This window comes from Dromaius novaehollandiae, chromosome 1 (assembly GCF_036370855.1).
Source record: "Dromaius novaehollandiae isolate bDroNov1 chromosome 1, bDroNov1.hap1, whole genome shotgun sequence".
In the NCBI taxonomy this organism is placed as follows: Eukaryota; Metazoa; Chordata; class Aves; order Casuariiformes; family Dromaiidae; genus Dromaius; species Dromaius novaehollandiae.
Window position 1 is genome coordinate 131,546,364 of NC_088098.1, and position 24,540 is coordinate 131,570,903.

Here is a 24,540-nt window from a genome sequence, read left to right on the forward strand (position 1 = left end):
GCTTTGACTGCTCACCTAAACTGCGATGTCTGACTAAATCCGCAACAAAGCTTTGAAGATCTTTAACATGTAAGGAGGGGCTGAAAACATTTTGAGTACGTTACTAGTTACAGTGGAGCACTCTTTCCTTTCCTGATTGTTTACAAAATTAATTCAGAATAAACAGACAGTATGTTATCACTGGCATCTGTGAATTATGGTATGGTTTCTGGCATAGCGATATTGAAGATAAAATTGTTTTTTTTGACCTGATACTAACTGTGCAACAGTTCCTAACTTAGAAAGACAGCAAAGGAATTTCGGAGTTTCACTTTGTATAGCAGAAACACAAAGAATCTTGCATATGTATCACAATGGGTAACAGGTCTTGGAAGAGAGGATACCCAGTTGATGTCACACCTTGACTTTAGTCCGGCTTTTGAAATTGTCTTCGATGATATTAAAGGCAAATCCAGGAAATCTGGGTGAAATACAGGCCAATAAGCCTGACATTTGTACTGTGCGAATGAGATGAAATGATAAAGAACAGTATCAGCAGACACTTGAATAAATACAATTACTGGGGAAGAATTAACACAGCTTGTGTTACAGGCCAAGGGCTGTCTCACAAACTCTACTAGAGTCTTGAAGATGTTCAACAAGCGTGTGGATAAGGACGATCCAACTGATACTGTGTTTACTTGGGGATCTTCCAAAGACATCCATCAGTCTCCTACCAAAATCGTTTCACAGAGAAGCACTCACAGTGTAAGAGCGACTAGACAAATAACTGGTTAAAGGTATGAAATAGAATATAAGTGGTCAGCTCTCACTCTGGAGAAAGGTCACCACTGGAGCTCCACAGCAACCTGCCCTATATTCATAAATGACCCGGGAGAGCAGGTACGTAGGTAGGTAGGTAAGATACTGATTTGGTTGCAACTCTGTGGTGCTATCAGGATAGCAGAGGTTTGAGTCAATGTTAAAGAATGTCAGGAAAATTTTATCAGACTCAGGAATCAGACAATAAAATGGCAAATTAAATTTAGTGCAGATAAATGTAAAGCAATACACCTACGATTATTTTTTCCAAACCTTGATTGTGCAAAAATGAGTTCTAACATGACCAGAAGCAGATTACAAAAGCTAGTTCTGTGCAAACCGTTCGCTCAATGATCAGCAGTGCAAAAAAGCAAAAATATTAGGAATTACTAGAAGAAAAAAAAACAAAACAGGGAATATCAATTATGCCACAGTATAAATCCATGGTTCACCTGTATGTTGAATACTATGCCCTCTTCCGGTCCCCCATGCCAAGACAGGTCTAGAAGAATGGGAGAGGGTTCCAAGGAAAGGTGAACAAAGAAATGAAATAGTTTCTATATGTGGAACAATTAAAAAGATTAGTATTTTTCAATCTATAAAAGCCACGAAAAAGATGTAGGGGGGATGTGAGAGAAGTCTATACGGTAAGGACCAGCATGGAAAAGTGTGTATGGATCCACTGTTGCTCTGTCTTCCAGTACAAGAACCAAGAGACAACAAAGGCAGACAGTAGTCACTGGGTTTAAAACAAAAGCATAGAGTTCTTTATGCAACAGGTGGTGGATCTGAGGAAGTTCCTGATACTGACTGAACAGATGCTCATGAGCTCAATGGGAGTTTGGATGAATTTGTGGAAGAGAAAATCCCTGCAGGTTACTAAATACCATATCCAGCTGAGATAGTCATTAAGATGGAAATGTTTGAAGGTTGGGAGGGTCTTTGAGTAACGCATCATGTATGCTTGCACTGTTTTTGTATCCTTCCTTTGGCACCTACTTCTGGCCAGAGACAACGAACAGGGCTAGATGAACTTTGTTCTGGTCCCATATAAGAACTTCTGTTCTTATATTTTCATAGCATACTAAGAAAACATAGTCACCTTTGTTTAGAAAAACACATATTGATCATCAATAGCCCAGGGTCAAAATGAAAGGATGTCTTGAATGAAGTTGCATAGGTATTTGTCAGGGCGCTAATCAATATTTTTGTTAAAGACCTGAAGTAAGGAGTACAGTGCATTCCCAAATCGTATTGCAATTCAATTTTATAGATGATAAACTGGGAAGAATTGTAAGTGTGTTAGAGGGCCAGATTAGTTTTTAAAATGATTTTGAGAAACTGGAAATCTATTTGAAACCTTTCTCCCCCACCCTAAACTGTTATTTAACAGAGAAAAGTGCAAAACTACTGTCCCTCTGTATAAATATAGCAACTGTACAAATACAGAATGGGAAAAAACTGGTTAGAAACAGCTGTGCAGAATAGTTTGTAAGGATTACATTAGCTCACAAGTTGAATAAAAGTGAACAGTGTTCTTGCAAACATTGTAAACACCATACTGGTATGAATAGACAGAAAAACAGCCTGTAAAACATGTTAATTAATCCTTCTGCTGTTTTCCACTCTGGTAGGATCTGACCTGTAATGCTAAGTCTACTCTACATCAAGAAGGACGAAGATGAGGTAGACAAAGTCCAAGGACTGTAGTGAAAATTGTCATTATAGAAAATGTCTATAAAACAACAGGCAGACAAGGGGAACACCCTCTCTCCCTCCAAATGCAGGTTTGTAACTGAAAGAAGATTTAGAACATAACAGTCTGGTTTTAAATGTAAAACACTCTAAAAGGAAGAAAATAAGTCATCATCCATGGTGGACAAAATAAGCTTCAGAAAGCAAAATTCAGCTTAGAGATTAAGACAAGCTCTCTATTGGTAAGTTTTGTGAAGCACCAGAAGACACTGTCTGTGAAATCTGACAAGTTGTAGAAGCAGAAGAGGTTTTAGACCTAGCCTATCTTTAAAAAGGAGGCTAGGCAAACAATGGTATTGAACCTCTTGTGAAGAAGGGAAGCAGTCTGGATGACTTTTCAAACTCCCAGTTATTTAACAATATTATTTTATTCCATTTTGAGAAGTAGTAAGGACCTTCAATTTAAATGGCTGAATAAACAAAAACCTGCTTGTAATTACCATTTTCGATTTTGAAAAGGCAAACATAGAAAATGCAACTGAACTACTAGTTAATCCTCAAGATTCTGAATGAAGAGGAGGCACAGATTCCTTAAGCTACACTGGAATATTAGATTTATATCTTGAATCTCAAGCTATGTAAAAATCTTTTTCGTTAGAGAAGACGACTCCAACATGAATAATAATTTAAAATTGCTATTAGGAATAAACAGAATCTATAAGAAAAAGAAGAGCAGGTGGTCTGCAAAAAGTCAGGAAAGATGGCAAGAAAAGAAAGAATTGCCAAAAGTCTATGCGATTTAGGCTTTCAAAAGCACTCCCCTCCCCCAAAAGAAAGCAAAAAACAAAAACAAAACATCAGTAAATATGTGGTTTAGCTACATAAAAAGTAAAGAAGTAAGAGATTAAGGATATCCAAGCTGAACTAAACTTCAAGTTTTGCCTCCATTTTTGTTAAGAGCAATGATGCTGATCACAGGTCAAGGACAGAATAACTTGTGAATGATGGCAAGGAAACAAAATTTTTTGCTTCCAAGGGAAAACAAACATGAGCTTCATATTGTTAAGAGCAACAGTTCACTAAATTTCCACTTCAGAATTATGACAAAATTGCAACATGAAAATTGTTACTCCAATACTACATAGTTCCACAACAAGTGTATCATATCAGTAACATATACCACTAGAAAACAGAACACAGATACCTACGAGAACAAAAAAAGTCATCTGAATAGCCAGCAGCAATTATTCTGAAGTTCTGCATGTACTTCTGGAGCAACAGAAAAATATCATCCTCCCAAAAGACATATGGAAAATCGGAGAGAACTGTACCTAGGTTTACCAGACTCACCTAGTTTGTCTCTTTGAAGAGAAACCATTTTCAAAGAAAAACGTAACATCTAATTTATCTGGCCTTAACACTTGCTACAGCACCATGTTTGAAATCACTGGCTGGTTGAAGAAAATTATACAATAACTTTAAAATGGCTAAGAAAAAGAGACCAATACATTGTTCCGAAAGGTGAACTACTGAAGAGAATGGAAGGTCATAGCAGAGTTCTAACAATTTCTTGAGAATTACACTTGAAGTTAATTTTATTTAACACTCTCCAGTTGGTAGTGAGGGTCCAAAAAATAAACTCATGCTATTTGCTGATTAAGACAGAAGGTGAGAAATTATGTGAACGCAGAAGACATCATACTGTTTTTCAGAAATAATTTATCTGACAGTAAAGTCTAAAATTACAAATGAGATTAAGCAGTCCAAAATAATGAAATTCAGAAAATTAAAGTAAAACAAAATACCATAAATCTGAGAGATGAACTCATGACTCAGAAAGGACAGGAGGAAAATAAACCCTCAGATCTCAAGATTTCTATCATCATGAGATGACAAGTTAATGATATGATGAAGGTACGAAAACAGCACACACAACTACACGTGTATCAGCAGAGATACATTCAGTAAAGGTATGGATCCCGTGTATAAGATGCTGGATAGACACCATCTGGAATACAAGGTATAACTCTACTTCCTCAGACGAACTGCAACCTTGAAAAGCTTGCACACAAAGGTGCTAAGAGGAATAATCATGCAACAGAGACCAATTCTTACAAAAGGAAGCTAAAGCAGTTTAAAAATGTTTAGTTTAGTTTAAAACAAAAACTTGCTTAGTTTAAAACAGAACAGAGAAAGGCCACCACTGTTTCTAACAATATAGTGGAGAATCTCAAGGAGGGAAAAATCAACAAACATTTAGTGGACGGACATAAGCTACCTGCAAACAAATTAGAATAGGAGGATTACAGTGAAGTTTCTGTCCATCATAGGATGAGTGTCTGAAACACTTTGAACAGTAAAAGGGGAAAAATCACCCACACGTTTCAAAATGAAGTTCCATAAACTTGCAATCCTTGTAAGATGTGGCGGTCTGCAGGAGCAAGGGTTGGATGCAATTGCCCATCAAATCTCTTCTACTCTTTGTCCTTATATTAGGACAGAGTTCTACACACAGGGTCATTTGCTTTTAGCTAGCAGTAGTTACAACCATATAACATACCCTCTACCCTCTATGAAGTTTTATTAGACTGAGATGACTATGACAGTGTGCCTTTCTTGGATGTACAAGACCACTCTGAACTACAAATATCAAAGCAAGTTCAGTCTCAAAAGGACTAAGAAAGGAAATAAGAGTTTGTGAAAGAAGGAACATCAACACAACAGGTCAAGACCAGATTGTTCGCTTATTTGAGCATCTTTTAGCTAAGAGGTTGCAGTCACTGTGGCCTTTATATTAGGCTTAGCAATACAGCATTTAGAAAGGTTGTGTTTTGTTTTAGTCTCTTTCCATCACCTATCCACCTAGCTAGTGATGGAGGGCAGGGTTGGGGAAAGAATTTCAGAACAGAACAGCTATCAGAACAGTAGCAGCAGCCTACAACCGGAGCACCTTCTCTCCACAAGCACCACCAAAAACGCATACAGGATGCAATGACAGTGCTCTCTGTGAAACAATGCACTTCAAAGGTGAGATCCAAATACAGTTTTATTCAGAATTCCCAATCAGCCAACCATTAGCTCGCCATTAGAAATACTCTTCTGTCAGCTTGAAAATCACTTAGCTGCACAAAAGTCGCAAATCCATTATAGCTTAGAGATGTTTTACTTCACAAATGTTATGGTAATTGGAAGAAGACATGAAAAAAAGTCTTCCTAACATTAGCTTAATTTGTATATTTAACAGAGCTTTGTAGATAATTAATGTTACAGCTTTTCTTGTGCCATCATTTTCTCCCCTGATAAAAAGAGTCTTTTAGATATTAATAGTTGAACATAAGTTTTAATTGGCCTTTTTAATTAAAAATATATATCATTTCTTAGAAAAATCTGTTTACTGAAGTTGCCATGTCCTTCCAACTTCACGCAAAGACATTTCTTTAATGGTGTAATGTAAGAAAAGCACTTTTTCCAAAGCACAGTTGCATCAAAAGAACAAAAGAGACACACGACATACTCTTAAATTGGTTATTCCAACATAGCACATTCCTCTTACAGAGAATTCCTAAATTCACACTACATTCTACTTTCTGGTTTATGTAGTTTAGACTAGTAGTTTAGATCTGAGGAGTAAAAATGCATAGTTCTAGCTTCTAGAAGGCAAGCTGCTATTAAACTATAGTTAAATAAAAATTTAAACTTACCTCTATCTTCTTCAGCAATCACTTTATCCATTGCATACTCCACATCAAAAATGTACCGGTAAAAGCAGAGCTGGGTGTACAGGGCTTTATCAGAATACTGTAATATAAGAAAACAGTAATTAAAAATCCAATTCCAAGAAAAGTGTGTCTCTTGCATCCATTTCTATGTCCAATATCAAAAGGCAATTCTTTCTGTGCTTTTCTAACAGATTATATGCTCTGCTCATGTCAGATTTTTATATTATTATACTGCAAAATCTCTTTACTATGTTTCTATACATTTTTTCTCACAACTTAAACCAGGCATTTATATAAATAATACTAGATTTATCCATTTTTATATATACATATTGGCATACCACAGTGATGCTCCAGGAGCAAAATGAAATTTATGAGAATGACAGGACAAGGGAGTAACCTATTCCCAATACCTGAGTATACTGTACAATGGCATGATCTCAAAAAAGAAAAAGAGTTAATACATACTTCTGACAAATACAGGTGTTTGGCTGTATCCCCCCCCCCCCCCAGCTGTGGTTATATAAATTGTGAACATGCCATTCAAATAAGAACAGCTGCATATATACCTTTAAAGATTATGTCACTGTCTTCCTCCACACATCTGTGAAGGCTACCGCATGTAAGTAATCACACATTTGGTTCAAAAATCTGCAGGTGTGTACATGTGGAATATCATATTCAATTAAATACTCTGCATGTCACTGATGTCAAGCCTCTGTGCTATTTCTCTAGTTCAAAAGTACACGCCTGTGTGCATTTGTATCACTGTTGTCACTCTGTGTGTCAGAAAATTGCTTGGATAGACATGAGATAGTTCTACCTTGGCCACTCTACAACTAAACCATTTCAGGTTAATCTTATTGAACTCCTGTTCAACAAAACCACATTCAAGGCTCTGCTTGATACTGGGGTTCAAATATTGGTCCACTGAAGATTTGTGCTCTAAAAACCCGTAATTAAGAATGAAATAACCGTAACTGCATCAAACATAGAAGCAATGTCCTTTTCAGTATGTTTCGGGTACATGTAGGCATGTATGAACTCTTGAAGATTTTCTTGATGAGCTATGAAACCAGCAAAGGTTGTGGTTAAATTAACGTTAAATTACTGCTCAGTATACCACAAGGAATGAGACTGCAGATGCAGTGGAACAACAACTGGTAAACTATTCAGGCTTTCTGGAATCCTGCTTTAACTTAGCTTTTCACTCTTCTATCCAATCCAGCCAAGCTTTGTTATTAAATTCAGCTAATCTTACACTTCTCCTGACACATTATAAAGTATCTATGACTATTAAGCAACTCATGTTGAGACATTTGATAACTACTACTCCTGCTTAGTTGTTTTTTTTTTTGATATTTTAACATTATACTTTTTTCCACTTCATGTGAACCTATTTTTAAAAAAGACACACAGAAGCTTATTTTATTCCTTATTAGCTATTCTACAATATGCATCATCATTATACTATTATACACCAGTTATTTTTAGTAAATCCTGATTACTGCTTCCTGAAGAAGAAAAAAGGAGGACGACAGCGATTAAGTTATTTGTTTAGTTTTTTAGATTCAGCTGTAATTGCTGGTACACATCTCCCTGACTGCACACATGAAGCAGGTTGAATAGAACACTGAAATTACCTCCTTCATAATAGTTTGTTTTGATAATGTATTGTGTGTCGAGATGATGAGAAACAGTTGCTGTCAATTTGATTAGCCATTATATTTTTATGTTAATTGCCATTATTGGGTCCATTCTGTTTAGTGTCACCATAGAAGCCATACAATGTTAGCATAAATAACAAATTGGAGTAAATTAGGAAGATATATTTTTGCCAATTCATTTTAATTGCCCCTCAGTCCTTCCGTCGGTTAACGCAGCTGTTGACCCATAATAAGCGCTAGGTCAATATAGCTGCTTGTCAATTCAGAAATGCAAAGTGCTGTGTTGCTGGTAATGGATATACAACAACCTTTGCCAGCCAACTGAAGCAAACGAATGACAATCCATATGAAAGAATAAAGCATCAGCTATGGAGTTTAGTGACCTGATATTAGTAGGCAGGCTAATTGAAAGTCACTGCCTAAATGGATAAAGAAAATACAAAAAACAGTATGGAAAAATTTATTCATGCACATATAAATATACATATATATATATATATTTATAGACTGACATGCACAGAATTTTTTTACTCATACTTTAAGTGTATGTACACCTCCTTCCCTTTAGCTTCCCACTATATTTTACAATTAGTAAGCTGGTGGAAAACAAAAGGTTCTGGAGATTTTCATAAAATTAACCATGTATATGGCATACATATAAAGCCACGGAAGAGATATCTTAAACTTATAAGAACATTAGGAATGATTTGTACCATCACTTATTATGTTTCAATTTCCAATAACCTATTGGTTTAAAAACAAAACAAAACAAAACCCAAAACCATCCTAAACTTCAAACCCAAGTAAAGCTTTATATAGTTAATGGTGAATTTTTGTTCTTTCTTACCATATAAGATTGAATTGCAAGTTCACGAGAAAAAAAAAAACTATTTTGAAGTTCTTATGCATTGCTTCATGATGTCTGATTTCTTGATTTCATTAAGAACTGACTTCAGCAGGTAAGCCTGCTACTTTGACAGCTTCCATTCATGGAAAGAACACTCTGTACCAAAGCAACCAAACAATTTTTTGTATTTTATTTAGCAGAGCAATAAACAGACACAGGAAGCAAAGGTACATGGTTTGTATTCATCACAGTTATTTACTCCTTTGACAGAAAACTACACGTGTAATAGAAAACTAACAGATGAGCTGAAAAAAATTCAAAAGAAAAATTGTTGTGCTTGGCCAACAAATATTCATTTAAAGAAATCTAGGTTTAATATGGTTCCAGAATCCTCTAGCTTCAACAGGCCAAATGCAAATCTTCAATGTGTCTTCCCAGGAAGAATTTAAGATTACACAGATCATGTAATAGGAAACCAATGATCTCTTCTTAACAGAACTGGGGAATTACAAATACTGGCAATGCAATTTTCCCCATATTTTTTCATTAACAAGCACAAAAATAGGGTACAAAATGCTCAGTCACAGAAAAATCTTGCTCAGCTACCACTTACACTAAGAAATGCTCGCGAGGGCATACACTAGCAAAGGAGACTTCACAGATACATCACACCTGTATTTCTGGAGACCCAGAACTTTAGCTGTGCCTCCACACATGCCCAAATTCACCTTGGCCTGACAGCAACAAATAGCTCAGTTTTCATCCTTGTTCCTGTGGCTGTTGATGTTTGAACAAGACACTAGACTGAAATGCAGAGCTGCCTCTTCTGCCCCATGAGGCTCTGGAGTAAGGCTACCTTGTGTCCTCTCTGGCTCAGCAAACCTTGATGCGTATTTTCCATGTTGGAGCTAAATTTCAAATTGTGAATGGTCCCTACAGACTCATTTCATAATAGCATACAGTTAGTGAGCAGGGGATTTTTCCAGAAGTAGCAGACCCAATTTTGCAACCCTTCTGGCAAGAACAGAGAACTGAACTTGGTTTTCTTAATTTTTCCTCACAAAGTGGGGAAGAATTGCCCATGCTCCTTTTTTTTTTTTTTTTTAAGTTAAAAAAAAAAAAAGCCAAAGCTTACTCAGCTCTCTGAAAACACAAGAACCTGAAAAGATTTAGTCATTAGTCTGTGTCCTTCCCACCTTGAATGCAATGCGTGAAAAGAACTTAAGATGCACTCTCTCTTGTCAGCATTTCTTTTATGGACGAAAAGTTGTTAGCAGCTGCATTTAGGTGTTGAAATCGGAAGGGCCCTCCCTCCGTGCTGGCTGTTTTGTATTACGTCCCAAGGAACTTCAACTGAGGCGCCTAATTCTCCTCCATACTCCTAACGGGGTGCTGAGAGACTGATGTACCGACCTTTACAAACCATGAAATATTCAGTAATTAACTAAGGGCAGGATGGGGCCGTGCAGAATTGCAGATAAGAAAGGTCTGAGAAGGGAAGAAAAGGGAAAAATATACAGGAAAAGTTGGCAGAAATTCACAACACCAAAGCAGCAGAAGACTGAACTAATGGCTGTAGTTCTCTCTTATTTCATCTAGATACAGTACTGTTCCATTAAACACATTTTGAGACCTTTGTATCTGAGTGCTTAAAAACAATGAAGTGTACACTTGAATAGGTGAGAAAACAAAATGCCCCTACTTAGATTAACTTTCTTTAGAGTACTGTGGATTCCTGTATGAACCAAAACAAGATGTGATGGTCAGTGCTTTTTGAAGACTCATATCCTCTAAAAGTAGGTTTAAGTTTTTTATTTACTCTTTAGCATCTCCCAAATCACTCTGCTTCTCCACAGTCCCACCATACTCATGAACCTTCAATTTTTCTTCTGCATTCTCACTTTCCTCTCCCTTTCTGCTTTCTTCTGCACCTGACTCATGCCCCTTTCTTCCCTCTGTGGTAATGTGAGTTTGTACTCTTTGCCGTTTAGTGTTTTCAGTTGTCACCTATGTTTTCCATGAATGATGAAGGCCACAAGAAATAAAAAAACTAATCACCCCCAGTTTGCCTACTCTATTAGACTGCTTTCCAAAGGTGATAATTTCAACAGGCTACAGAAGTTATTTGTATTACTTCAATTAATTGTAACAGAAAACAGTGGCACCACTTCATTAATCAGCTGCTTGAGAGAGTTACTTCTGTAAGAAGTCTTTCTGGTAATTTGATTAGAAAGAACAGTGGCTCTTATTACTATTACATGATTCAGTATGTCCATCAAGCAAATTATTTAGGACAAGTTCTTAATACTATAAAAAAGAGGAAAGAAAGAAAAAGAGAGAGAAACAGAGTCCAGCAGAAAACTGGATCTCAGACATTTTTAAAGCTTACATGTAACTACGCAAAGCATACAGGAAATACTTCAGTGCTTTGAGAGGCATTTCCTCCCCTCCCCTCCCTCCCCCCCGAAAGATGCAGTAATTAAAACCTAATTATTATCTTCATTTTAAACAAAACCTAAAGTGAATACCAATTAATAACAACATACTAATGAGCATCTGCTGTGATGAAATTGAATATGAATGTGCTGCAAATTTCGGGTAATTTATTTTTTCGGGGAAGTGCCACTGGTCTCAATCTACTGCTGGAAGATTGCATAGACTTTACACATTTTCCATCATATCTCATATGAGCAGCAATTTCTATTTTCAAAAAGAGAGCATAGCTTGGCATTGTGGATATTTATATATCCAAATGCTATCCATGCTACAATGGTTTCAATGTAATAAAACAAAGTGTAAAACTGTTCTTTTTTTTTTTTTTTTTTTTAAAACACATCTCATGCTTTCTTTTGTAAAATGGGCTAGTTTCATCCGACCAAGTTCACACAGACCCAATTCACCATCAGATTCTGAAGGTAGACTCTCCTTCACAAAAAGGGCTAGCAAAGTATGAATTAATGCAACCCTGAATACTCATAATGTGTGTTCCACCCCACCCCATGCTGAGGATAATATATATTGAAACTTTGTCTTCTTTTACATAAAAAAGAACACTGTTAAAATACAGTGCTGGTCTGCACCCAGTAGCATGAAATAAACTGTGCCCTTTAAAAACATAAAACAAACATAAAGCAAAAATATGAAATCTAAAATACATGTACATTTCAGCACTTTTTTTTGCACATAATCATTTATCTGAAAATTTACACCCAATTCCATTAATTAGAAAACACGATATAGGTAACTACAATATAGCTTGGAGACAAGATTAGATTATTTATTGAAAAATTCATTTTATTCTATCATAGTAGAGAAACAAGAGGATAATTTTAAACTATTAAAAGCAAACTATTTTTGCAAAACTATGCTGTGAATCCTATTGCTTTTTTGGGTAAAAGAAAAAGCTTGGTAGAATTGGGCAGTTATAGAAGAACATCCAATGTTATTATAGAAGGGCCACCTGCAGAGCTATAACAAGGAACAAGTCCAATTCTATGTTTACAATGCTCAGGTCCATGCTTTATGTATAAGAAATAAAGCATATTTCTTAAACAGGCAGATTTTTGAATTTTATTCCTAAACTGAACTTTTGACAAAATTTGCAAGTAAATTGACTTTAGTTAAATGTTTAAAGTAATTCTTTCAAAAAGGTAATAATGCCTGCCAAACCATTTTTCTACCAAATAGTTACTTGGATAATGTAGATTTGGACAATAAAATCTCACTGAACTCCCGTGAATTGGCTAAATTTGAAGAATTTATATGCTATATTAATTAATATTAGTGATAGTTTTATAAGTTTCTTTTTCAGCACAGTTGAATTAGAATAGTATTCTAACAGTAGTTCCTTGAGGAGTAATCTCTTTGGAAATGGCTGCATTCTCCTAGTATTCTGAACGAAACTGAAATCACAGTAGCCTTCTCCCAAAGGTGACAAGGCCCACCATCTTTCCTCATAGCAGCGTTGTTTATGAATTAAACTGGGGGGGGGGAGAAAAAAAGAAAAAAGTTTCCTTACTAGCCCTCTGTACTGCATCCCCCCCAGTTCACACTGGTTGTGCAGGGATTTAGACCCACACATTCCACTGAAGAAGTAAAAGGAAACTGAAAGAGATTTGGTAGGATTTGGATATGATGAAGTTTTTCCCTAGTGTTTACAGTAACATGGATTGTATAATAAAAAGAGATGTTTTTCCATGAGGTGATGAATTGAGGAAAAAAAGAATCACAGTACGAGATTGGGTATTCCTGTCCATAAATGAGAGAGATATTTTCCATTAAGTAACTGAAATAACAAGAACTTGCACTGGTTTAGGTCCCGTTTAGTAATTAATGAGAACATTACAGAGGATCCAACTATGAAACACAACTCTGGACTGCAACACCAGCAAAAACACAGAAAAGTGGGTGAGGTACCGGGTGAAGAAGAGATGGCAACACCTACTGACAAGGGTACCATGGGACTGAATGAAGGGGTTAACAGAATACCTCTGGGGGGATCTTGAGAATATCATTATTAAACACTTTCATTAGGCAATCCTGGAGAAAAAGTAACTATTAAAGAGATTTAGGAGGCATGAATATACACATAGCAAAATAAAAAAGAAAGGAAATTTAATAGCAAATTATTTCTGGCCATAACGAAGAAGCTAAATGAATTATCTGAAACTGGAGGAGTACCGAGCTGGAACTGTTCTGTTTTGAGGATTCATAAGAAGATTTCTCAAAGTAAAGTGACAATAGGAAGCAATAAGGAAGAGACATACAAAATGAAAAGCAGACCAGATAGTACTTAACCTGAAAAGCTCTGAAGGAATGTAAGAATGAAGCAGCTGGAATACTAATGGTGGTGTATCACCTCTGCTTAAAGCTGACAGCGTAAGCAAAAACATAAAATAAGCACTGTTCCTCTTCCTCGGAAATATAATGTTTTTAAACAAAAGGAATGAGAGTCATCTGTGCTCACTAACAATTTCTTGTCTTAATGATAGGTATGCAACACTCTCCCCCATTACCGGCCTTGTGCAGGCTCTAGTGCTCATACGACCATCTGATAAACCAAATTTAACTCACCAAACCAGCAAAAAATTATTCACTTCTTTCCTAATCTGCCAGAAAACCGACAAATCTACCTGGCTTTCTGCATGGTCAACAGCTGGCACAAGAGGAAATGGCAGACCGTGCTGTAGTTGATGTAACAACTAGCTACTGCCAGCAAGGAAAGAACTGTATGTTCCCCTACTTTTAGTTTTGGGCTCCCAGCTTCACCTTGCACCCAGTATTCAAGCTCATCTGAGGAGCTCAACAAGACCTGGCAGTAAAAACAGAAGTCTAAACTAATAGAAAAATTACTCACTTTTGAGGGGTGGGGGGTCAGCTGTATCAAGTAACATCCACAGTATACAGATTTCAGTGTAAAGTGTTCTTTATTCTGAAATTTTCAGTATCAAGATGTTTATAACTAATTTTTGATACTAATAATATTTGATACAAATATACAAAAGGAACAGACACATAAAACTTATGACACTTATGACTGAGTCTTGACTGAAATCTGACACAGAGGCACACACACACTTGACACTGTTACTGGTAGTGCAACAGAGGGAAAAGGTACAGGGCCTAGTTTTATCCAAATAATTAAAGACTTTGATTCTGAATTGAATAAAGGAAATAAAATAAATGTAGGAGTAACATCTGATGGGTCTGGAGAAAATCCAGAGTATCCATGCTCTCCCTCTGACAGTGGTATAATTGCCTAACTGAGGGATTTGCTGACTAACCCATTTGGAGCCTAAAGATGTATCCTACATTGACATACTTCAGGATGCGGATTGTGCAAAAATTCTCATCTACAGCAGGAAGGATTAAGATTTCAGGTTTTTCCTATCAAACCAAGAAAGGGAGACTTACTGGATATTTGATGAAAGATAACACCACTCTGGAACAGGACTCTCTCAGCAGCAAACACAAGAAGTATGAAATTGTATCTGCCCAAATGCACTGAACATTACTCTAGAGAAGCATCAGCATGATCCCAAAATCAACTGTATTTTAAGAATTTCTGATCAAAGATATTTGCACTCTCAAAATAAGCAGCATATAAACATGTTCCTAAAATACATCTTCTCCTCAGTGTGCAAGACAAGACTAATTACATATCAAAAAAAAACTAAAAAAAAAAAGAAAGAAAGAAAATCAATGTTTGGAGGGTTTTTTTAGAGCAAAACATACTTTCAAAGACGATGACTTCAAGAATTATCTTTGACAATCCGTATGGACAGTAACAAGTAGTTTGGTGAAAAGTAGTTCTGATTCGCTAAAAATGGTTTGGTGAAACAACGTTAAAATTGAAAGCCACTTCTGTAAAGCAAAGTTGTCATTCTACACTGGAGATAAAGTATCTCGGCCAAGTATTCCTGATGTATCTTAACCATCACAAACAAGCTAGTACAGAAACACAGCTTCATCTTGTTCTAGAGGACTTATTGATCTACTCATTGAATGAGGAGCACTCGTAGCTGGTAACTACAGGTCATCTGCTTATTCAAAACACAGAAAAAATAAGCACATACAGAGGAACTCTCACCACTGAATGGAATGCTCTTAGCTTTCAAGCAACTTCATGTATTTCCATACTAAATTCAAAATCCTGATTTTCCTTCTAACAAACCAGAACCTAACTATAATTTCCAGGAAACTTATATTACAAAAAGATGTATTACTACGAATGAAAGAATCAAACAATTAGGACTCTCTACAGCTGAAATCTGCATGCAAAACCTCTACCCATACTCATGGAGAATACTTGTACAGCTAAAATGGAAGTCACATATGAATCTTTAGGATCCAGATTTTTCACAGCTGGATACCAAATAAATCAAGTGGAGCCCAACTAAGAAGATCATATGAAACTGCCTCATTAGGAGAAAAACCTGCCTGCAATTAATAACATTTAATATTTATTCACATGTACACAACCATTTTGAGCCCTTCTGGCTTTATGCAGTGAAGAGAACAACTCTGAGCTCATACAAGACACAACAATGCAGTACAGACAAGACGCGCAGACACACAAATAAGATGCACAAGTATCTTGAGTACCAAAACCCCAAACATCTTGGAGCAATATAAGGCCCAGAGCAGAGCAATTTATTCAGCTCCTTGAGAAGTACATGCAGGGTACCCAGCTACCATGTCTAAACTACTCTTGGTATGCAAGCTAGCTCATGATAGGTTGGGCAACCTGACTGTACAGTTGTACCTATACCTTAAACAAACCTTTAGGGTGCAGACCGAATGGCAAGCATTGCACTAGAGTGACAGTGAAGAAGTAAAAAACAATGTTGGTCTCACTGTGTATTAAATGAGTTTGTGATTCTCCAGATAAATACGTTTATGTTGTTAAGGGCTACTATACATGGAGGCATAGTTAAGGCCGTATGTGCAGCCTTGTCTTTTGACTTTGCTGACTTCTGAATGTTTTACAATGAATATGTGAAGGTCTCGATGTGGAAAGGTCTCACGTACGGAATTATTAAAAGTTGAAAAGTCCTCCAGCACTAGTTTTGTATGCTGAAAGAGTAGTGCTGAAACAGCTGTCATTTTCAGTTCTTCCAGTGAAACTCTACCTTCCTCAGACCACATGCTCCTACAGGTAACAAAATATTCCAATTGTTTTATATGAAGGAAAGTATATAGCAAAGATAACTAATTATACACTAGCAGAAATGTTGACACTAAGATGTGAACTTTGATTATTAAAGCTTGGATGATACCACTAACTATTAAGACTGCCTCATGCTTTCAATCGTAAGACCATTTTTCAACCATTTCAACCCTATCCTGAAACTAACAGAACATATGTTATGTTTTGGGTCTAGACTAGAAGATAAATCATCTTTCTTCATTGTATCAAAGAAATACCAGGAATACTTTCTTAGGTTTTGGATCTGACATGACGCATAACATAATTCCCCTCTAACTTTAAAACTCATGAAGTCAACCCTAAATGAGAATGAAGAAAATGAATGGGAAAAGAGCAGGCAAAAAACCTGCACGGGACAGTTCCAGAACAGAACCATCTACCGTCCATCAGCTGCAGTCTTATTTCGTGGCAAAAAGAGACTAAGGCCATTACTAAAGGCTAGACTCTGCAGACTAGGTATAAGGCAGCTTCTTATACCATTTCATGCAGTGCTGCTGACATGTTAAGAGAATGGTTGCATATTGCCAAAAATGAGCAAAAGATTATTCCTTATTATCTCATTTAAGGCTCATTCTGAGTATTCTGTCTGCCTGAAAAACTGAGGAGGATGGCGCTGCTGATGTTCAGATGCAGGATGCTTTGATAACGATGGAAAGAACACGGGGAACCAAGTCACGATGTCGCAATCTAGACTGCGGTAGACACGGCAAATATAAATGTGGAAGTATAAGCTTTCTAGTTACATAAATGGTTTTAAATTAGCTCTGTATTGCAACTTCTTTTTTAAAAAAATAAAATATTTTCTCATTGATTGATATACTCTGCACAAACATTTAGCACTTGTTTGCTGCCCAGAACAATATGCTATAAAAGTGCAACCTATGTAAACAGTTTAGCTTATCCATATTTATTTAAATTATGATTTTGTTAGGAAATAGGTAATGTTGCATTTCTTTTCTGTAAAATAATTTACTAATATTTGTGAAAGGCACTGTTTTTAACCAAATCTTGATTACCATTCAACATGCACAAATACAGCATTTTAAAACTGGTTTATTAGTAAATAAATAACACTATAAATAGGCTAGATACACAACCAAATAAGCTTATCTAAATACATTTTAGATGTAAAAGCATGCACGTGAAAACAAAAAAAGTATCATTTGCAGAGAGGTAACTGAACATACCACTTTGGATTATGATATTCCTGTCACTCAAGACTTCAGGACTCATTCCCTCAAATTTAGCTTTTAGCAAGAGATTAAGAAGTTTGAAAAGCTTGGCTTCCTCCTTCAACTCCCAGTTTTTCAATTTTTAATAAATTAGTCTTTGAGCTCAACTGGTTAAATAATCTGAAGCAACGAATATATTCTCTACATCTGCTGCACAGGACACTATTTTGTCTAAGGAAATTTAGCATTTGAGTAAATTCTAACTGTCTTAGAGCCACTGTTCCTTCTTTTGATCTTGAATTCTCCCGAAAGTTAAGACAATGAGGAAATTTGGCTAAGTTATGAATAAAATTCTTGAGCTATTCACCACGCATCTTGAAATGTTTTGCTATCAAAAAAACAGGATTGTTCAGAGATGACTGAAACCTCACCTCTAAGGTGATAACAATCTACACAAGCAGCTCTTGAAACTTCTCAAAGAGTGTGCAAGGTCATTGCTTCAGCTGGAATGGCAAACAGAGTTGCAATAGAGTTTACTTACTCAACTTGTTTACCTTATTCTGGAGCTAGGATGTACACAGGTGATTCCTCTGCTAAATAAGATCTTTCTTCATTTGTTCCAGTGGGATCAACTGTTCCCCGAAAGGTCATAGTAGCATGCATCTATCTATTTATCTAAGTGCATCAGCTCTATCAATGCAAGTCTTGATCTTTTATCTCTGAAGCAGCTCTCACAGACTTTAGAAGAACAGCACTCTAGTATATCCTGAAGAAACATCATGTTACAGTGATGACAAAGAAAAGGTAAGCATCTTTTTTGTGAGTGGCACTGACAGTTTATTGCAAATGTTTAGATCAGTTTGGTACGAAGGCACATCTCAGTGACTTATGAGGCAACTTTATCTATTACCCTAATCTTGAAATCAATGGCAGTATTTAAGGTACCAGACACAACACCAACAGTTTGTTACACTGCTATCTGCTCATTCCAACAAGCAGTCATTGTTATGCAGAATTTATCCCCATATACTTTCCCATGTCTCTCTCTGGGCAAAACATAGGGTATTTTCAATCTTCTTTTCCATAACCCAAAGTGGATTTATTTTGCAGCACTGAAAGTGCTCTTAACATCAGTCAATGCACATAACTGCACACTACACACCAGTGTATGTGCTAAATTTGAAAAGCCTTTTTTTTAATGCCATCTTCTCTACAAATATTTCTGGTATTGTCTACCAATTTAATGGTGTTCTGAATGACACAGGTTTAAACAACTGAGGTATGTTTAAAATTGATTGTTCCTGGAGTCAACTTTATAGACTGCTTTGAAATAACATTGCCTCCATCCTGTATCCTACAATTCCCAAGTCCAAATAGGAGGAGAGAAGGACACCAACCTTGAGATTATCCATAAAGAAAAGGAATTAATCCACCTAAGAACAGGCAAAGACTAAGTCCTTTAGGTTTTGATTCTATCAGCTGCCTTGACTAGAGAGCTCAATATTGTGTGTGTGCATGTGGAACGGAAGCACGCAACAGACGGGAGGGTTGTTCTGAAGATTCTCAGAAGCTTTAACAATTGTTCAGAGAAGTTATGTCTGAGCTACTGAAATTACTTTTTCACACATTACTAAGTTAACACACATGCCAGTTCAACAATGACCTTCTAATAATAATGATGCAAATGATCTAAATCATCTGTACATTCTCATGGGACACTCCCTACTTATGCAACTAAACTGCAGTGAACTTAGTAGCTGTGACAGAGACAGCTCTGTAGCTCATTAATAATCATAATCCATATAGTCCTTTTATTGTCATATTTTATCCTTTCTACTATGGAAACTTGGGCCTATGTGTTATCTTCCACTGATGCTTCCCATGCGGCACAGTTTAAAAAAGAGGAAATGCCTATCAAAGTGACAACTTACTATAACTAGGCCCTTATAATATGATTTTTTTGTAGTTAGTTCATTGATGTTAATGATTCTGTGTCTAATAATCACAGCTTTGGAAATGATCAACTGGCCACTTGACATGGGGTGGGAACGGAGTAGAGGAGTGAAGCTGCCTTTTTTCCAGTTTCCCTAGTTATTATTTGAATAGTGACTCCTTGTTTGTCATGACTGCAAGGAATTCAAGCTGATTATTATTAGCTGAGTTATCACCACACAGATCAACCTATTGGATTATTATTAAAATTATTCTTTGCAATGTTAATTATCCTGACCACAGATATTTAGATGAAGGCCGAGAAATAAATTTTAAACAAATCCCTATTAACGAAAACTAGACGTCTGTCAACCGTTCAAAACAAAACAAAACAATAAACAACAAACATACATGCAATTCGTGAAAAGACAGATTTTTTTTTAAATAATCACCTTTGGTGGATTAAATCTTAATGTTTCTGTACTGAAAGAGACTGGTGACAATAACTGATTTTCTAAATGGCCTTGGGGGGAACCCTCTCAAAGTGATTATTTTTACATGAAACTCCAAGAGATACTGGTTTAAATAAAAGCATAGATCTCTTGTTGCTGGAGAATAGGTATCGGATGTTGAAGCAGGGTAGAGCTAGCTTTCAGCAGCTTGTGCAATACTTAGCTTTGATTAAGAGAGCTCCAATTACAAAGTAAGAATATTTTTCTTACTTTAGGAGTATTTTTCCCATCATGAAGAATGATCTGTAGCAAAGTCATGATAAAATAACTGAAAACCAAGTTATGGATCTACTGGAGATAATATAAACCCTGGACACCAAGAACTCTGCTGAACCGAGGTAAAAGCATAAAATGCTACACATTCACAGAAAGTCACAAAAAGTGATTTTCACACAGTACCATCCTTTACCAGAGAAAGAACTAAATGTATTTAAGCATTAGACAAAGATGACTTCTGTTCCACTTCCATTTCTGCAAGGAGTTGCATAACTCCCTGGTTTTAGGTTTAGGTAAATCCCTAGGCCTTTCGGTAGGCCCCTTTTGTAAAGTTAGGGCATCTAAAAACAGTGTTGGGTGTTAATAAAAAACCATGATTAAAGCAGATGAGGCACTAGATATTCTAGAACCATCTATTGGATTAGGCCCTTCCCTCAGGAGCTATAAGTAAGTTCATGTTTCTTGCCTTTCACCTGAACATCTATCTAGACAGAGCTGTCTGGTCATATTAGTGTTTGAGTGTTCACTTTTGACGACGTGAACAAAATCACAATTTACTGATGAAGAATATGACATGAAATTGAAATTAAATGTAGAAAATGAAATGAAACGAAGAAATTGTAAGCTTAATCTTTCAAACTGCACAAAAAAAATCTTAAAAATAATGCAGACAGATAGTAGCATGCTGCTTCTTTTCCCTCCTATCAAATACTATGGCAGATATTTCTTTAAAGATGAATTACATTATTTTATAGAAAGCAATGGAAAAAAAGATAAAAATCATATGAGAGATTCCAAACTGGCCAGGCAAGAGAAGATCCTGCTGTAACAGGTCTTCCAAATAAAAATCTGTAGGAAGCTCAGAAGCTGTGTTTGTGAAACAGTAAGCCTCACAGGAAAACCATGCATCTGCTGTGCTATATTTTTGAGTAAACTCTGGAGGATATGCTGCTCATTAATAGAGCGAGTGCCTCCAAATTCAAAGGATATTTTGCCCTAGGACAAAAAAAAAAAATTTCTGGTGGTCACTGGATGACAGGAACACACTTGTAAGAAACCTTCCTTAACAATGATCTACTGGTCAGAGCCATTTCATATATTTAAAGGTTTTGATAAACTCCTTTATTTAGATTTTTCTCACTCATGTCTCAGCATAGTAGTTTAGTGATTTATAACTAGCAACTTTTCATTAGGAAGATACTTCTTTCATGAAGAATCAAAAATTTTCTTGAGAAATTTAATGCATCTGACATGAAATTGGATCAGATGTTTTAAAAGCTAGCCTCAACACCCAAAAGGGAAAAGAAAGTGTATTTTATTTATAATCAATCAATATAAGATTACTCTTCTGAACCTGAGGTGCCTTTGGCTGAATTAAAAGTATAATGATTCAAGACAAACCTAGAAATCCCTCTTTCCATAAACAAACAATCCTAAGAGTTGAGAAGCCTTCCCAGGAGATTCTCTCTCCTTTCCAGTGGTCAGGCAGAACATGCGGTCATTGCAGTGTACCCTAAAACTACATAAACCTTCAAGCTATGCATTGATGTATATGTACTACGTAGGTGGCAAACCATTTAGCAGATAAACTGGAAAATAAAACCGTATGGCCTCTGAGTATGGAACAGCAGAGAACTTCTCTGTCTTCCATCTCAATGATTACAGCTACAGCACTGCTGTAAAAAGACAACCTATAACAGCAGGAAAAAGGGAAAGAAATACAGTTTCTGAAACAGGACAAACATTTCAGAACCTTATCAGCTACAACTAATGATATCTGAACTTGAGGTTCAACCAGACAGATCCTGAGCACGGTGCAATGTTTGTAAAAACATTTAATCAATCTATATTGGTCAGATAAAACCATGGTGTTGCTCTCAGAAATGCCAGCTTCCATTCAAAGAGGTGAACTTCATCAGATATAACTCCCCTAGTAGAAGGATCTGATGTCTACTAAAATTCCAGTCAAGAGAAAACTGTAGACTTTATTACAGATTGTAAATATTAATTTTAGAATAAATATCACCACCACTTACCTATGCATACAGAAAGACTAGCCCAACCAGAACAGCATGCATGTTAATTCTATTAATGACTTAAAAAATTAATCACTACATCTCTTACTTCTCTGTCTCCTCTAAACAATGTCTCTGTGCTATGCCATTTTCCAACAGCCACTCACCACCTCTGCTCACCGAGATTTCCCCCTGCTTCTGAGGAATCACATTATTTTTCATGAAATACCAAACAGACCCATCTTGAAACTGCACAGTGATCTTCCCTGCAACAGGCCTTCTTGAATACACAATTTTAGATTCTAGCCCAATCCACCTCAAGAATCAAAAATAATGCTAGAGAAGGAAGCTAGGTTTCAGCAACCAAGAAAGGCAGCTAAGCAGACCATTCCTCCACTGCCTATCATGATAAGTAATTTTGAGAAACTTGGAACTGATCCAGTCAAAATAAAACCATTAACAGGCACGATGCTGGCTGTCCTCAGAACTCCTCCTTCCCAACACTTATCAGTGGATTGATGCTTTGGCAAGGACCCACTGGTGAATTTGTGTTACTGCCATGACAATATGGAAACAGAAAACAAGCTCTTTGAATGACAGAGGATTAAAAGATACTTATAGTCAGATTTCCCAAAATCTAACAAAAATGTAAGGTGAGTCCCCAGCAGTTTTGGCAATTCCACCTTCAAATGAGTCTCCAACACTCCCCTTTTTTGAAAACATGCCTCAGATAGTCTGTATACAAAGCTTATAGGAAGTTCAACATTATAAATCTTACAGGGAACATACATAATGAATAAATAAGACATTTAATTTGTAAAGTTAGTAAAGTTGTATTTCTGGGATTTAAAAGACAGAAAACAAAAACACAATCTGAAACTTAGGACCAAGGAAAGTACTAATACATGCATACAACAAAAATGCCAACCATGTAATTTTAAATAAGACAGGGAAAAAAATGACCTTATTCTTCACAGTATCATGCAGCACCCCAGTGCCCAAATTATAGGGAATAAGAAGATAAATAAGGACAAGGGCATTCCGTTTGAGCACAGAAAGAACAGGTTACCTAGAGCAGATGCTCTTGCATCATTTAATAACCATATTTAGAAAAAGCAATAGGAAAAATGTAGCGCTCAAAGTTTCTGGCCCAGGAAAATTGGATTGGCTAATTAGCCATCTTCATAAGCTAAATAAGATGCCAGAGCATCTAAGGAAATGTACTTACTGTAAAATGCAATGTCATAATTGGTGAACTTCTAACATTTTACTTAAAAAAATTACTTTACCACTGTTATTCTTAAATATCTTATATACACACACATACATTTTATATATACATATATACACACACAAATATATATATAGCTCCAAATTCCACAGAGCAAGGCAGCTGATTTTACAGGTATGGCAACCCCTACACCCACACACAAACTTGCTCATGTAGAGATCAGGTCCACAACATGCATCAAGGTAACGAAGAGTGTGCCTGAACCAAAAGCTACTAAGGGAATTCTTCGGAAACACTACTGTCCACCTTCTACTCTTCACTAGGAAACTCCGGAAGATTTTCCATCTTCCTGATAAATCCAATACTTTTGCTACTAAGGTTTCATAAATGTCAAGATCAATACAGCCAAATACAGCCAGTTGGAACAGTTGAGTACTTCCCTCATTCTTACAGCTTTTGCAAAAAGCACATTTTCTTTGTTATCTTTTCAATACAACCTTTCATAATTTACAAATCAAATTTACATTGCCCACTCAACTGTATCTTCATTCCTCTGTACCAGTTTGCAATAGAAATTGTCTGTTAAAAGAATGTAACAATTAATATGCTACTTGTTCATAAAGTTTTAGGGTTATAGTACCTACATTAGGCCATCAATAACTGTTTTTGTAAAGTGATGCACTGGACATATTTCACTCAGTCAAGAACTGTTAACTCTCCTGTTTAGGTCTGCACGAGTACAGCAAACATTACAGCAAATTCAAGATTTTTTTTAAAAAGAAAAAAAAATTATGGTGGTGGTGGATTTCTTTTTAAAAAAAGATTTGCACAGCCAATAATGGATAACTACGTATATATGGTACAACTAATCAAAGGAGTTGTCTCAAGCAGAAAATTCAGTTTTACTACAGTAAGTTCATTCTTTGGCGCTTCCATATATTTCTGCAACTGGGGAGGAGGATGAGGCTGAAAAGCTGACTGGAAGACTAGATTAGGTTGAATAACAATAATCTCGCATGGCAGCA

The 24,540-nt window shown here is 36.2% G+C and overlaps 1 protein-coding gene across 5 annotated transcripts in view; it reads right to left on the reverse strand.

Moving 5' to 3' along the window:
• POLA1 (DNA polymerase alpha 1, catalytic subunit) overlaps positions 1 to 24,540 on the reverse strand; it is a 213,482-nt gene that overhangs the window by 39,679 nt on the left and 149,263 nt on the right. For all 5 annotated transcript variants that reach the window (XM_026103404.2, XM_026103402.2, XM_064498137.1 and 2 more), the window contains one exon: positions 6,198 to 6,294. In XM_026103404.2, the coding sequence (XP_025959189.2) occupies positions 6,198 to 6,294 (97 nt within the window). The remainder of the gene's footprint in view (positions 1 to 6,197; positions 6,295 to 24,540) is intronic.